Genomic DNA, 17,161 nt, shown 5'->3' with positions numbered 1-17,161 from the left:
GGTGTGCTACTAACTTATTAGCGAAACGCAAACCAAACCACAAACCTGAATCTCATCCTGGGAGTACCCATATAGCCCCACCCCCTCCCAACACTGCCCACAATTTTCAATTTGGCCCAGTATCCGAAGAGGAGATTACACAAGCGCTCCTCAAATTAAAACTAAACAGCCAATGTGGACCTGACTTACTACAATCTAGGTTCCTAAGACTTGGTGCCCCAGCAATTGCCAAACCAATTGCTTCCATAGTCAACTCTATTCTGTCTGCAGGCCATATCCCTAAGACCTGGAAAACTGCTAGAGTTGTCCCAATCTTCAAAAGTGGGGACAAAAACACTGTCTCAAACTACAGGCCAATCTCCCTTCTCCCAATCCTATCCAAAGTCATGGAAAAATGTGTCCACTCCCAACTAAGCGATTACTATACCAAGAAAATTTCCCTAGCCAATTCCAATCTGGCTTTCGCCCCAAACACTCTACCGTAACTACCCTGCTAAAAATTTGCAATTAAATCCAGTGTGGAATGGAACGTGGTCAACTCACTGGTGCAATATTCCTAGATTTTGCAAAGGCTTTTGATACTGTTGATCATGCTATCCTGCTTAACAAACTCCAGAGCTCTGGAATAGGGAAGCATGCTTTAAACTGGTTTCAGTCCTACCTATCAGGTAGATCCCAACATGTGTCCATCTCAGGCTCTAACTCCAACCCCCTGGATATCACCTGTGGCGTCCCGCAAGGCTCTGTTCTGGAGTCCCTACTCTTCTCAGTGTTCATCAATGATCTTCCCACAGCTTGTAAGGAAGCTTCAATACACACGACCTTGAACACGTACTTCAGTCTGACTTTTTGAGACTCGAAAACTGGATTTCCCAAAACAAACTGTTTTTAAACACTGACAAGACTGTAATAATGGTATTTGGGACCAAGACTACATTTTTAAAGCTTCCAGTGACTGAGCTCCAGATCAGAACCAAAGCTAACACCACCCTAAATCCTGTTACTAGTTTTAAATACCTGGGCATATGGTTTGACTCCCACTTAACATTCAGAATGCACATTGATGCCCTGACATCCAAAACCTATGCCAAACTAGGTGTACTTTACAGGAACAAATCCTCCCTAAGCCTGCTGGTCAGAAAGCATATTGCACAGCAGATGCTAATGTCAATTATCGACTATGGAGACATAGTATATGGCTCGGCACCCCAAACCCACCTTGGCAAACTTGACACCCTCTACAATTCAATTTGTCGTTTCGTTCTCCAATGCAACTACAACACACATCACTGCGAAATGCTCAAAGAACTAGATTGGTCATCACTCAAGTCTAGGCGCAAAGTTCACCTTTCCTGTCTTGCCTTCAAATACTTTCTGGGCAAGCTAGCCACCTATCTGAACAAGCTCCTCACCCCTACCACATGCAGCACTTATCATCTGAGATCTGACTCCAAAAGACTGTTCATGGTCCCAAGGCTCAACAAAGTATCCGGCCTCTCCTCCTTCTCTTACCGTGCACCCCAAAACTGGAACAACCTACCGGAGACTCTCACATCCACCACCAGTTTAAGTTCTTTCAAAACTAAGGCTGTCTCACATTTTAATCTGGTCTGTAACTGTTACATAAGCCTATAATATACATCTTCTCTAACTGTGCATGCAATGTATTGTATATAATGTATACCTTGTTCATTTATGTAACTGTATTTGTAACCATGTACTATTTGTCATATTAACTATGTCCAGGACATACTGTACTTGAAAACGAGAGGTAACTCTCAATGTATTACTTCCTGGTAAAACATTTTATAAATAAAGTGTGGTGTGCTGTTGTGTGTGTGTGTGTGTAGCAGCAGTTTGTGTGTGTTGAGTTGCTGTGTGTGTCTGTAGAGGTGCTGTGTGTGTGTGTACACAGAGGGAGCGGCAGTGTGTGGATATAGATATCTGCAGTGTAAGCATATATAGAGGTGGTTTCATGTATTTACCATTTTATTTTAATTAAAAAAATCTATTTAACTATACAAAAGTGTCTATTATTTATGAAATAAGCCTACATTTAGCCTATAATAGTAATAATGCCCTCAGAACAGGGTATTACTGGCCAATAATGCCCTGGCTGGGTTAAAGTCCCTCGACTTCGCCTCAGGCCTTCAACTCTTCCAGCAAGGGCATTACTGGCCAATAATGCCCTGGCTGGGTTAAAGTCCCTCGGCTTCGCCTCAGGCCTTCAACTCTTCCAGCCAGGGCATTATTGGCCAGTAATACCCTGTTCTTCGGGGATTATTACTTAAATAACATTCCTCCTCACCGATTCTCGCGCGCATCGCACCTTTCACCATTTTGTCCAGTATTTTTGGACAAGCCACCTGGCAACCCTACTTACAGCACATGCCTAATAAAGTAAGTTGAGGTTAAGGCAGGGACTTAACGTTACTCCCTTTTGGACCCTGAAAAAGGGAAAAAGGTTATGATGGAGGAGAGTCTGGATGGGAGTAACGCTAAGACAGTGATTCCCAACCAGGGTTCCTGTGGAACCCTGGGGCTCCTTGAAGCAGTCTCAGGGGTTCCTCCTACGGACCACAGACCCCGTAGGTATGTATTTTGTACGGTGGACTGAGTGAGAGTGGGGTAATTGACGGAAGGTACGGGCGAGAGAAAGAAGGGAGGCGGGGGGGAGTGAGTGAGGAAAAGAGGGAGTAAGAGTGAGACGCAAGGGATAAATACATGCAAGGCGGGAGGGGGGGAGAGTTAGTGAGACGGATGGGAGAGAAATACATGGGTAGATTGTGGGAAATAGAGGTGGCTCTTGAGGTGTGAAATTTTGTGACTAACCCCTGTCGAACCTATTATGTGTCAGCCGGATAGGGGTTCCCCGAGATTTTTTGAAATACTTCAAGGGTTCCTCCAAACAAAAAAGGTTGGAAATCACTGCGCTAAGACATACATAACACCACGTTATTCTAGATAAAGCAATGTTGCGCTACAATAACGTGATGCTAATGAGATCTACAACAGTCGGGTTTGCATACAATTGGTTTTGTGGACACGCGTTAACCGCAGGGCAAATATCACCCGTTTTAGGCAACGTCACATTATGCTTTAAAGAGGCAATCCAAGCGGTTCATTTTTCTTTTTTTCATTACAGGATTAAAGCAGGGGGTCTGAATCCCATTAATTTCAGGTCTGCAGATACCCTGCTTCCGGAGATACTTACCGTCATAGTGAATGGCGGTAGCTACTCCAGGGTTCACATTATGGCTGCTTTTCAAAGCTCCTGTGGCCTGCAGGGGCTTTAAAATGCAGAGAGATACTGGCACCCTCTTCGGAGGTAAGTATCTCTGGAAGCAGGGGGTCCCCAGAGATGAAATTAATGGGGCTCAGCTCTGGAGACCCCCTGCTTCAATCCTGTATTAAAATGAAAAAGAAAAAAAGAATGAAAAAAACCAGTGTGGATTTCCCCTTTAAAAGTTCTATTTGAATGAAGGGCTGAGACAAACCATTTTGCATCCAGTACAACCCACATATAAATACAGCATCATTCCTAGGCTGATTCTCAAAGAAATAGGATTCCATTTGTTTAGTAAATATTACCATGGCATGTGAGCTTGTTTTTTTCCCTTCTTTCCTGTTAAGTACAAGTGTTTATCTAATGCGTTCAATTAAAAACAGTGATTAAGTATATAAGAAAAAGTCTTCCAGTTATGTTTCCACAAAAAAACATCATTAGCCTTAATTAAACCCAAACAGCTAGTAAAGTGGATTTTCTTTTAAAGGTGTAGTCCCAATTTAGCAACAAAAAAAAAGTTTACTTTATTTACCATAATTATTTTTACAAAATGTACTTACTTTGCATTTTTCTTTGGGGATTCTTAAAAATAGACACAAGATATCACAATGTTATCTAAAAAACTATAAAAACTGGTTACTGTGACATTGGAATAATGTCTGCATTTTTTCCTCAGTTTAGTAAGAGCTTGACAAAAAAATATTATATTATTGTATATTCTCTTATATTATGTGCTTTTCCCAGTTTGATTTTCAAGCCTAAATCAACATAGTTATTAGAATGTAATTTTATTTCATTCAAACAATAAAATAACTGTTAGAAATTGAATATACTATGTTACACATTTAATTGCTTTATTGCAACTATATCATCAACAACAATAAACTGACTTATTAAATATTTTGAAACTCAAACATTTAAACAAATCATTTGTCTTTTTTTGTTTTCTAAAAAGCATTTTTAGAGAAATACATTAGTCTGTATACAGGCCATTAAGCCCCGTCAGAAAAATGATGTCACACGTGATTACATTGACATTGTGACATCACTCAGAATCACAAATAAAAAGTGACAATATTATCACTTCTTAACTAGATCTGCACTCAAACCTGTATTTGATTTTTGGTTGATAAATACATCTTGTTATAGACTCTACACCTTCTGTGGACTTCCAAAGCTGCCGCAAGAAGAGTGAACGTACATTTGAATGGACTGCCACATTAGAATTGGTTGGAGGAGGCTACAAAGCAAGAGGGAATTTAGGGTTTTCTCTATAAACACTTGAAAAAAAGGGAGGCAACTTACTATAAGGAGTATGGTGAGCAGAGAAGTAAAAAAATATGAATAGTTCGCAAAACAAAACTAGTAGGTTCCTTTAACCCTATGGGTGCCCCAGGGCGTAACATTTCTTTCATCTGAAGTAATCGGCTTTTTATACGAAGGAATTCAATCATTTTCATTCCATTGTTTTCTAAACAATTAATTTTTTTCCTTCCAACTTTAATTAGAAGTATTATAGGAGTGTCCCACAAAATGTATCTGGTCTCTGTCAGTCCCCCTATGCATTTCCACTCTGTAAACTGCATAGTCACATTCAGGGCCGCCAACAGCTTTCGCAAGCCCCAGGACTAGAGTCTCCACCGGGGCCTCAGGTTGTTGAGAGGGCGGGAGGTGTCCATTCCCCCTCTGTTGGCAGCCCTGCGAGTTCCCCCTCTCTTTCACATATACACACTCCCTCCTCTCGCTCACACCCTTCCCTTTTCTCTTTCACTCTCCCCCCTTTCCTATCACCCCCTCTTTCACTCCCCACTCCCCCTCTATCTCTTCCATTCTCCCCCTTCCTCTCTCTCTCCCCCACCCCCTTCTCACATTCTTCCCTCCTACCTGTGGAGCAGGGTGTGTGGAATTGGTTCTGGCCCTAACCAGCAGTAGAGGGGTGCCCACCCAGGCAGCCATTAGTGGAAGATGGGCCTGATTTCCGGCAGGACCTAACTTCTTGGTTTGGACTGATGGGCAGCACCCCCTCTGCCACCAGGCCCAGGACAGATGTCCCTGCGCTTCTCGCCTTCCCCCAAGTCTGCGGCCCTGATCACATTAAGTCTTTCTTCATCGGTAGAATAAGTGTAGGCAATATGTTATTGGACAATGTATGGAGCATATTCTAGTAGCTGCGACATTCTTGCCAAATTGCATGATTTGACAAAGCAATACGTAAATGAACACAATTGTGATTTCGCTGTACTCTATAAGATTTTCCATGCTAATAAACACAGTAGAAACCAAACAATGTTAACTTGATGGGTTCTTCTAAATAGAGCTAACATAGCCTACGTGGGGAGATCATTAATCACAGCCACACTATATAAACTGGGCATTTCACAATTTACAAACTGAAGGGGGTAATGAGCCCATTAATGAATTTTTATGTGTACCTCATCATGTGCAAGAAATGTCCAGGAAGCTGCTGCTACATAGGTGAGACGGGGCAGGGACTAAACAAGAGAATGAACCTGCATCGCCACAGCATCACACGCGGAACAAGAGACGGTCCTGTCGGCGAAAATTTCTCTGACTCTGGCCATAAGATGAACGATCTGAGGGTTGCCATACTCAAAGGTAATCTTAAAACACCGAAAGAGAGACGGTTGCATGAATACAAATTTATGCAACTGTTCGGGACACTTAGCGGTGGCCTAAACAGAGATCGAAATTTTATGAGTCATTACTGACACAAATGAACTCTCTTCCCATGAGCGCTAAAGGCCATGTCTATACATACTGTGCTATATGTATGCACACACAGCTGTCTCTTACACATACAAATACTCCTTGTTTTTCCATCCCTATACACCAATAAGGACCACATAGTATCTACAATACACCTTTAGTTATGCAACAATCTCTCACATTTCCACACCTACCCACACCATTAATATTAACTCCCACTCCACACACACCTTTTGTAAAGCACTGTATACACTGTGGGCTCTCCATTCATTTATATTCACACAGATATACACACACACTCTTACATCACTAACTTTCAGGAACCATTTAACACCTCTAGCCATAAATCACATCCACACACAGGGGAGGGACAAGCACAGATAACATTCCAAGAGACACTGTTTTTAAGTATACCCTTTGCTTGCTTCATTCATTGTAACATCGCCGGAAGAAGAGATCAGTGTATCTCGAAAGCTCGCACAAATAAAAGCATTTCGTTAGCCACAGAACGGTATCGTCTATTTATTTTTTGATTATTGAAGCTCGGCTAACACGGTACTGATACCTCTACATATATATATACACACACACACACACACACACACACACACACACACACACACACACACACACACACACACACACACACACACACAGCTTGGACAGGTGTCCGGCACTGCAAGTTGGCCCTGGCCCCAGCTCTCCATCAGCTGTAGGCCTCTTCCTCACTCTGTGTCCCACACCGAGCATCCAAAGCCGGCGGCGTGCGATGGGCCTTTCTGATGTCAGCGCGCCGGAAGTAAGCTGGGCCTCAGCCTCTGGTGTGTGCTGACTTTGGATGCTCGGTGTGGGACAAAGTGAGGAATAGGCCTGCAGCAGATGGAGAGCCGTGGCCCGGCCACGACAGGCAGCCGGGCCTGGCCAGAGGTCGGGGCCAATTTGCAACCCCGGACAATTGGCCTGACCATCCCCAAGGTAAGTCTATATTTGTATATGTATTGGGGGGGAGTGGGGGTCTTTTTAATATGTATTGGTTTGAGTGGGGGTCTTTTTACTATGTATTGGGTTGAGTGGGGGTCTTTATATATATATATATATATATATATATATATTGGGGGGAGTCTTTTTATATGTATTGGGGGAGTGGGTGTCTTTTTTATTATGTATTGGGGGAGTGGGGGTCTTTTTAATATGTATTGGTTGGTGGTTTTTTATATATATTTTGTGGGGGGGGGTTGAGTGAGAGTGGGGTAATTGAAGGAAGGTGGGGATAAGTGAGAGGGGAGAGAGGGTGAGGGTGGGAGTGAGGAAAAGAGGGAGTAAGAGTGAGACAGGGGAGATAAATACATGTGATGCGGGAGAGGTGTGAGTGAGGAAGAGGGAGGAAGAGGGAGTGAGACGGAGGGGGGGAAATACATAGGAATGGGGGTAATAGAGGGGGTTCATGAGGTGTGAAATGGGGGGCTCGCAATACCGCCGACACGGGGGGAGGCAGATGTCACTCTAGTCGTGGGCTCCGGGACATCTTTCTGCGGCCCCGTATATATATTATATACTTTTACATATATATTATATATATATATACTGTACATACAGTATATATCTCATCACCATCTTCAGCCCCTGTCGATCCACTAAGGATGACGGCCTCCCCAAAGCTCTTCCAGGTATTACGGTTGCAAGCCTTTCTTCTCCAAGTTGCTCAAACAAATATCTAATTTCCTCCACCCATCTTACTCTTGGTAATCGTCTTGGTCTTTTAATTTCCCTTAGAATCCAGTTGAGTATCATCTTTGCCCAACAATGGTAATTTCTTCTTGTGATACAGTATGTCTGTCCCCCTGCTATTTACATTTCTTGGCCATTGTGATATCACACACTTTTGTTTGCTCTCAAACCCAATCATTCTTTTTCCTTTCTCTTCGGTAATACCCAGAATATATCTTTCCATACTTCTTCTTTGAGTTGTCTGAAGCTTCTCAATTATCTTTACATTTAGGGTCCAATTTCAAATCCATATGTGAGCACGAGCAAAAAAACACTTGTCAAAAACATTCCTCTTGAGGCACAGTGGAAGGTTCCTTTGAAAGATTGTCTTGTTTCTTTCAAATGCGCTTCATCCCATCCTCATTCTCCTGTTGATTTCATTCAAAAGGTTCCCATCCATTGTTACTTGCCATCCAAGGTAGACATACATTAGTCTTCGACTTCTTTTAGTTTTATTCCAATTATTTCGAGTTTTGTAGAGTTGACACATTTGATCTTGCTGAGATTCATATGGAGGCTCACAGTCTTACTTGCTTCGGCGAGTTTTCCTATTTGTTGCGGGAGGTCTTCTGAACTTGTGGCAAAATTACCAATGTTATATGCAAATCGTAAGTGGTTCAGGTATGAACCGCTGATTTTGTTTTTTTTTTCTTCCCAATACAATGTCTTCAACATTTCTTCAAGTCTTGTTGTGAAAAGCTTTGGTGACATGGTGTCTCCCTGCCGCACTCCCTTTCTGATTCTGATCTTGCTTGTATCGTCATGTAATCTAATGGTTGATGTGATATTCTTGGAAATGTTCTTTATAATATCAATGCACACTTTTCAACACTTTGTCTTCTTAATGCATCTAGGACCGCTAAGGTGTGGACAGAAACAAATGTTTTTTCATAATTTATGAATCCTAACCTTTGGAAAATCACTTATTGTACATTGTGATGCATCCAGTGCAAAATCTTGGTTGTTCTCTAGGCGATATATATATATATATATATACAGTGTTCGACAATTCATTATAACTACTCGCCCGTGGCGGGTGGATTTAGAACGCTGGCGAGCCGTTGCTGCGGCTCTATGAATTCCCCTGCTCGCACCAATTTTATTTTTTTTTAATAATAAATCCCCCTTCCTGATTGGGTTAACGCGGGGAAGAAGGCCGGCAGGCAGCGCTGAGTTAGCCGCTTCCCCGGATCTCCTCCCCCTCCTGCCCCTGATCTCCTCCCACTCCTGCACCTGATCTCCTCCCCCTCCTGATCTGAGGTGTCCGCCACCTGGGATGCGGGGGGGGGGGGGGTTGTGTTGCGCGGGAAGAGTCGGGAGCAAGATGTCCGACATTGCTCCGTGAGGGAGGGTGAGGTGCCTGTGTTCCTCCGAAGCTAACACCGGCTCAGGGGAACCCCAAGTAGAGGCATCAGCCGAAGAGATCTGCTCCGGAGATACGGGGTGATTGATGTCATCAGCCCACCAACATTTAAAGCACCACTCACACTCAGGTGTGTGTGTGTGTGGAGAGAGAGAGAGAGAGAGAGAGAGAGAGAGAGAGAGAGAGAGAGAGAGAGAGAGAGAGAGAGAGAGAGAGTGTATGTAGGGGGGGAGAGAGAGACCACAAGTAGTCAGTCACCTACCTACCCACCCAGTCAGTCACCTACCCACCCAGTCAGTCAGTCACCTACCTACCCACCCAGTCAGTCACCTATCCATCCAGTCAGTCACCTACCTACCCACCCAGTTACCTACCTACCCACCCAGTCAGTCACCTACCTACCCACCCAGTCAGTCAACTACCCACCCAGTCAGTCAGTAACCTACCTACCCAGTCAGTCACCTACCTACCCACCCAGTCAGTCACCTACCTACCCACCCACCCAGTCAGTCACCTACCCAGTCACAGTCAGTCACCTACCCAGTCAGTCAGTCACCTACCCACCCAGTCAGTCACTCACCCACCCAGTCACCTACCCACCCAGTCAGTCAGTCACCTACCCACCCAGTCAGTCAGTCACCTACCTACCCACCCAGTCAGTCACCTACCCATCCAGTCAGTCACCTACCTACCCACCCAGTTACCTATCTAGCCACCCAGTCAGTCAGCTACCTACCCACCCAGTCAGTCAGTCACCTACCCACCCAGTCAGTCACCTACCCAGTCAGTCAGTCACCTACCTACCCACCCACCCAATCAGTCACCTACATGCCCACCCAGTCAGTCACCCACCCAGTCAGTCAGTCAGTCACCCACCCAGTGAGTCAGTCACCCACCCAGTCAGTCTGTCACCTACCCAGTCAGTCAGTCACCTACCCAGTCAGTCAGTCACCTACCTACCCACCCAGTCAGTCAGTCACCTACCCATCCAGTCAGTCACCTACCAACCCACCCACCCAGTCAGTCACCTACCTACCCACCCAGTCAGTCACCTACCCACCCAGTCAGTCAGTCACCTACCTACCCACCCAGTCAGTCACCTACCCATCCAGTCAGTCACCTACCTACCCACCCAGTTACCTACCTACCCACCCAGTCAGTCACCTACCTACCCACCCAGTCAGTCACCTACCCACCCAGTCAGTCAGTAACCTACCTACCCAGTCAGTCAGTCACCTACCTACCTACCCACCCAGTCAGTCACCTACCTACAGTCAGTCACCTACCCAGTCACAGTCAGTCACATACCCAATCAGTCAGTCAGTCACCTACCCACCCAGTCAGTCACTCACCCACCCAGTCACCTACCCACCCAGTCAGTCAGTCAGTCACCTACCCACCCAGTCAGTCAGTCACCTACCTACCCACCCAGTCAGTCACCTACCCATCCAGTCAGTCACCTACCTACCCACCCAGTTACCTATCTAGCCACCCAGTCAGTCAGCTACCTACCCACCCAGTCAGTCAGTCACCTACCCACCCAGTCTGTCACCTACCTACCCAGTCAGTCAGTCACCTACCTACCCACCCACCCAATCAGTCACCTACCTGCCCACCCAGTCAGTCACCCACCCAGTCAGTCAGTCACCCACCCAGTCAGTCAGTCACCCACCCAGTCAGTCTGTCACCTACCCAGTCAGTCAGTCACCTACCCAGTCAGTCAGTCACCTACCTACCCACCCAGTCAGTCAGTCACCTACCCATCCAGTCAGTCACCTACCAAAGTCAGTCACCTACCTACCCACCCAGTCAGTCAGTCACCTACCCACCCAGTCAGTCAGTAACCTACCTACCCAGTCAGTCACCTACCTACCCACCCAGTCAGTCACCTACCTACCCACCCAGTCAGACACCTACCCACTCAGTCAGTCAGTCACCCACCCAGTCAGTCACCCACCCAGTCAGTCAGTCAGTCAGTCATCCAGTCAGTCAGTCACCCACCCACCCAGTCACCCACCCACCCAGTCAGTCAGTCACCCACTCAGTCAGTCTGTCACCTACCCAGTCAGTCAGTCAGTCACCTACCCAGTCAGTCAGTCACCTACCCACCCAGTCAGTCACCCACCCAGTCAGTCACCTACCCACCCAGTCAGTCACCCACCCAGTCAGTCAGTCAGTCATCCAGTCACCCACCCAGTCAGTCAGTCACCCAGTCAGTCACCCACCCAGTCAGTCAGTCACCCACCCAGTCAGTCACCTACCTACCCAGTCAGTCACTCACCCACCCAGTCAGTCACCTACCCACCCAGTCAGTCACCTACCCACCCAGTCAGTGAGTCACCTACCCACCCAGTCAGTCAGTCACCTACCTACCCACCCAGTCACCTACCCATCCAGTCAGTCACATACCAACCCACCCACCCAGTCAGTCACCTACCTACCCACCCAGTCAGTCACCTACCTACCCACCCAGTCAGTCACCTACCTGCCCAACTAGTCAGTCACCCACCCAGTCAGTCAGTCACCCAGTCAGTCTGTCACCTACCCAGTCAGTCAGTCACCTACCCAGTCAGTCAGTCAGTCACCTACCCACCCAGTCAGTCAGTCACCCACCCAGTCAGTCACCTACCCACTCAGTCAGTCAGTTACCCACCCAGTCAGTCAGTCACCCACCCAGTCAGTCAGTCAGTCATCCAGTCAGTCACCCACCCACCCAGTCAGTCACCCATCCAGTCAGTCCCCCACCCAGTCAGTCAGTCACCCACCTAGTCAGTCACCCACCCAGTCAGTCAGTCACCCACCCAGTCAGTCAGTCAGTCACCCACCCAGTCAGTCACCTACCCAGTCACAGTCAGTCACCTACCCAGTCAGTCAGTCACCTACCCACCCAGTCAGTCAGTCACCTACCCACCCAGTCAGTCAGTCACCTACCCACCCAGTCAGTCAGTCACCCACCCAGTCAGTCAGTCACCTACCCACCCAGTCAGTCAGTCAGTCACCCACCCAGTCAGTCAGTCACCCAGTCAGTCAGTCACCCACCCAGTCAGTCAGTCACCCACCCAGTCAGTCAGTCACCCACCCACCCAGTCAGTCACCCACCCACCCAGTCAGTCACCCACCCAGTCAGTTAGTCACCCACCCAGTCACCCACCCAGTCAGTCAGTCACCCAGTCAGTCAGTCACCCAAGTCAGTCAGTCACCCAAGTCAGTCAGTCAGTCACCCACCAGTCAGTCAGTCAGTCAAAGTCAGTCACCCAACCAGTCAGTCACCCACCCACCCAGTCAGCCACCCAGTCAGTCAGTCAGCCACCCAGTCAGTCAGCCACCCACCCAGTCAGTCAGCCACCCACCCAGTCAGTCAGCCACCCACCCAGTCAGTCAGCCACCCACCCAGTCAGTCAGCCACCCACCCAGTCAGTCAGCCACCCACCCAGTCAGTCAGCCGCCTCACCCAGTCAGTCAGTCACCCACCCTGTCAGTCAGTCACCCTGTCAGTCACCCACCCTCTCTCTCTCTCTCTCTCTCTCTCTCTCTCTCTCTCTCTCTCTCTCTCTCTGTGTATCACCCACCCTCTGTGTGTGTGTGTCTCTCCCCTCTTTGTCCCCACACTCTCTCTCTCCCACACTCTCTCTCTCCCACACTCTCTCTCTCCCTCACCCTCACACTCTCTCCCTCACACTTTCTCCCTCACACTCTCTCCCTCACACTCTCTCTCTCACACTATCTCTCTCTCTCTCACACACTCTCTCTCTCACACACACTCTCTCTCTCTCTCTCTCTCTCACACTCTCTCTCTCTCACACTCCCGATCTGGATATCTTATTTACCCTATATATCTTAACTGCCCTATACTACACCGAAATAACCTATACTGCTTTCTTCCAGATCTGACTCAAGCTTCACACGGAAGACATCGGAATCCCCCCTAACCCAGAAGACAGGTAGGGAACACATCCCCTCCAATGTATAACATTGCGGGAATGAGGGTACCTGGACATTGAGGGACTGCGGATCAGGTAAGATTCCAGGCGGGATTGCTGCTTTAGATATTATGAAGCGGGGACGTCCAAACACTTGTTAAGAGGTTCAGGAAACTAGTCATTCACACCTGGCTTTTATTTCTAGATCCGACATTTACACACAGACATACACACGTAACAAGGACTAATTGTAGTATAATATAATACAATAAATACATTTATGTCAAAAACGAATGTTCTGACTAGGAATTTATTAAATGTATTTTATTAATATATTTTATTTCAAAGCGGGGTTGGGGGCGGGACTAGGGTTGGGGGCGGGACTAGAGGCGGGGTTGGGGGCGGGACTAGGTGGCGAGTAGATTTTTGGGTGATTTGTCGAACACTGTATATATATATATAAAATTGAAAGTTTGGTTGTGTGTGGGTTTGTGCACACGCTGTGATTGGCCTGCAGGGTGGGGTAACATCAGCAACACGGCTACACATGCCCTCACCCTCACAGCCTCTTCACACCGCGTGAGAGCCACACGCCGTGCACCCATACCGTCTTGACCTGCCTCAGCCACAGCCACGTCACCTGCAGCGCACCGCCGCCTCACCTCAACCCGCCACCCCCTCACCCAAACAACCCCCGGCGCGCCTCAGCCAAACCCGGCGCTTCTCACCTCTCTGCAACATCCCCAGCTGCCTCATCAGCAAAACTACCTCCTCCCCCCCAAAACCCGGCTCTTCTCACTTCCACACGCGCCGCCAGCACCCACGCCGCCGGCGACTCCGTTCTGCAACCTCCCCAGCCAACGCATCAGCAAAACAGCCCCGCCTCACCCACCCAGTTACTGCCTCCCACCCACCGAGTCACTGCCAAACCTCCCACCCACCCAGTCACTGCCAAGTCACTGCCAAAGTCACTGCCTCCCACTCACCCACCCAGTCACATCCAAGCACCCACCCATCCAGTCACTGCCTAAGTCACTAACTCCCACCCGTTCACTGCCTCCCACCCACCCAGTCACTGCCAAAGTCACTGCCTCCCACTCATCCACCCAGTCACAGCCAAGCACCCACCCACCCAGTCACTGCCTCCCACCCAGTCACTGCCTGCCACCCACCCAGTCACTGCCGACCACCCACCCACCAAGTCACTGCCGAACACCCACCCACCCAGTCACTGCCACCCACCCACCCAATCACTGACAAAGTCACTGCCAACCACCCACCCACAGCCTGACACCCACCCAGTCACTGCCTCCCACCCACCCAGTCACGGCCGGTGACCAAGGGGGGGAAATTGGAGCTGTAGAGGGGGGGAATGGAGCTGTGAAGGGCGGGGGCGATCTGTGAAAGGGGGGGGGATCGGACATGTGAACGCGGGGGTGGGGGGTGGAAACATAGCTGTGAAGGGGGGGAGCGGAGAGAGAGGGGGAGCGGGAAAATTAAATCCCGGGCAACGCCGGGTATATCAGCTAGTATATATATATATATATCTTTATTTGTATAGCGCCATCCAGGTACATAGCGCTATACAGGAGTAATACATGTGACATAATTATAGGAGACATATATATAGATATATATATATCTATATATATCTCAAAATGAAATATAATCTATACTCACAAAGATCACTGAACTCAAGCAGAAATACCCTCAAGTATCAGAATGGTTCCAGGTGAAAGAATAATTCACTCTTCGCCCCTATCTTTATCTGCCTTCCTGTGCCCCCAAAATTAGATTATGAGTTCGAAAGAGAAGTGACTTATTTTTTTTAAATTAATATTGGAAATAAATCATAAAAACAAATATATTTGAACTATTAATATAGAAAAGACTGATTTAAGTCTTCGCATTGGCCTTTCAACTCCTCCAGCCAGGGCATTATTGACCAGTAATGTTTGCAGTAATGTACATAGTTAGGTAGACAGTACAAGGAAAAAACAGACAAGTTATTAAAAAAGGTAATTAAACTAATTGACAGTGAATTAGAGTTAAAACAGCCAATCTCGTATCTATTCTGGCAATCTTGCTAGCCTTGAAGTGGTGAGATACATGTGTGAGTATTTCCAACCTGGTTTTGCAGTATGTGGAGGTACTAGAATACCAGCGAATTGGCAACATTTGAATGATTGAGATAGTTTGGCCATATCACATGGATTTACAGAGCTAGAATTAAATCAATTCCAAAAAATCCCTTTTTGTATGGTTTGGACATACGAGAAGGGCTTTTAGAATTTTGTGATATGCACGAGGGGCTCATTCTACATGGATATACACTTCTCGCAGCTATTAGAATATGCCCTTATACATACATACAGAGAGAGCAAGAGACAAATAGATATATGTAGATTGTAAAATATAATAAAACAGAATATTGTGTAATAGATTTGATTATTTGGGATTTAACCCTTTCACTACCAGAAATGTACTGCAGAGCAGCAAATTGCTGGGCACAAATTAATGCAATTCAGGAAAAGTATAAAGAAAATACTGTATACTTACTCGTCACAAAAAACTTCTTTGTGAATGTACAGCTGTCGAAAGCTGCAATCTTTTCCTGCAGAACCACCACAAGGACCCTGTAATCCAAAAACACACATTTATAAGGAAAAACATTGCATATGCTTTCCTACACAAGGAAACAGATGGGAGGCTGCCAAGTAGTAAAGAACAATTTGAATGTACCTGTAAGTATTCGCACCAGCCACAGTGGTATTGTCGGCAATAAAATGTGTGACTTAAGCAATTAAATCCAGCGGCAGTGTGTAGTAATGAAACATATATCACATCTGGGAATGTTTTGGCAAACCAAAAGCTCAGGGTTGCTTAACTGCAGTCCTCATGGTCACCCAACAGGTCAGGTTTTCAGGATATCCCAGCTCTGGCACAAGTGGCTCAATCAGTGGCTCAGTCAAATACTGGGCCACTGATTGAGTCACCTGTGCTGAAGCTGGGATATCCTTCAAACCTGACCTGTTGGGGGGTCATGAGCACCACTGGTATAGCTTTGACACAAACTACCGATTGATAAAAGAGATGTAAATAACTGACATTAATCGATTAAGCAAAATGCGAAGAAATAACGGGTAATAAATATGAACTCTTCGTTGGCTGACGATTACATAGAACACTATTAGGATCACTTATGTCACTTATGAAAGTGTTTTGTAGCCCATTTCTTGTTGTGGTTTGTAAGCTTAACATGCTTTGGCCAAAGAATTTAACTAAATGACCCTCACTTATGAAAAGAAAAACAGATAAGTATTTAGCTATATAATTTGCCATATTAGATGAAGCACTGGAGCTTTTTGTTTTTTATTATATAGATGAGGTCACAATCACAGTATCACTCCTTTTGACACAAATATATATATGGTGTGGCGGGTTTGGGGTTTGCACTTGCAGGGGTTGTGTGCGGCCCATTTCTTAGCAACATATAAAATGGATCAGCGATAAGGCGAAAGGACTGTAACATCTTGTCCAACGTATTTAATATCTGTTTTATAGTCGTTTAAGACTGTGTTACTAAAATGACATGTTCTGGCCTGCATGCGTGGATCTCATGTCAACTACAGATGCAGTGGTCGTTATTCGAACACTTCACACGGTGTATACCTCAGAATACCCATGTCATGGCGCGGGATTTCTTCCAACCGTACCGCCTTAAGACGCGAGTGCAGGTGAGTGCAGAAAATGACATTTTAGTGTTCTGGTTTTTGAACACCTGAAATTGACACAGTAGCACAGTACTCTATTTAATTAAACACAATTCATGAAATTCAAACAAAGCAACCGCGATAAACACATTTGCCTTGGGCGATTGGCCGCGTTAATGTCGCGTGGAGTACAGCAGCGCACACGAAAATGGCTCCGTGATTTGTTCGAATAACGGCAGCTGCATCTGTATGCCTACAATCCAAATAAAGTTCTTGGAGCAGCTTCCATTGCTTTATCTCTCTGCTCCACACCTTATGCATTTTGGGGATCACAGAAAAGTGGACCTCTGTTGAACATAAATAAATAGCCCGGAGCTGATCCATG

At 46.5% G+C, this 17,161-nt stretch overlaps 1 protein-coding gene across 2 annotated transcripts in view; it reads right to left on the bottom strand.

Moving 5' to 3' along the window:
• BCAS3 (BCAS3 microtubule associated cell migration factor) overlaps window positions 1-17,161 on the bottom strand; it is a 1,601,451-nt gene that overhangs the window by 1,345,868 nt on the left and 238,422 nt on the right. For both annotated transcript variants that reach the window (XM_075589630.1, XM_075589629.1), the window contains exon 9: window positions 15,623-15,699. In XM_075589630.1, the coding sequence (XP_075445745.1) occupies window positions 15,623-15,699 (77 nt within the window). The remainder of the gene's footprint in view (window positions 1-15,622; window positions 15,700-17,161) is intronic.

This window comes from Ascaphus truei, chromosome 3 (assembly GCF_040206685.1).
Source record: "Ascaphus truei isolate aAscTru1 chromosome 3, aAscTru1.hap1, whole genome shotgun sequence".
In the NCBI taxonomy this organism is placed as follows: Eukaryota; Metazoa; Chordata; class Amphibia; order Anura; family Ascaphidae; genus Ascaphus; species Ascaphus truei.
This window is presented reverse-complemented; position numbering and strand designations above follow the sequence as displayed.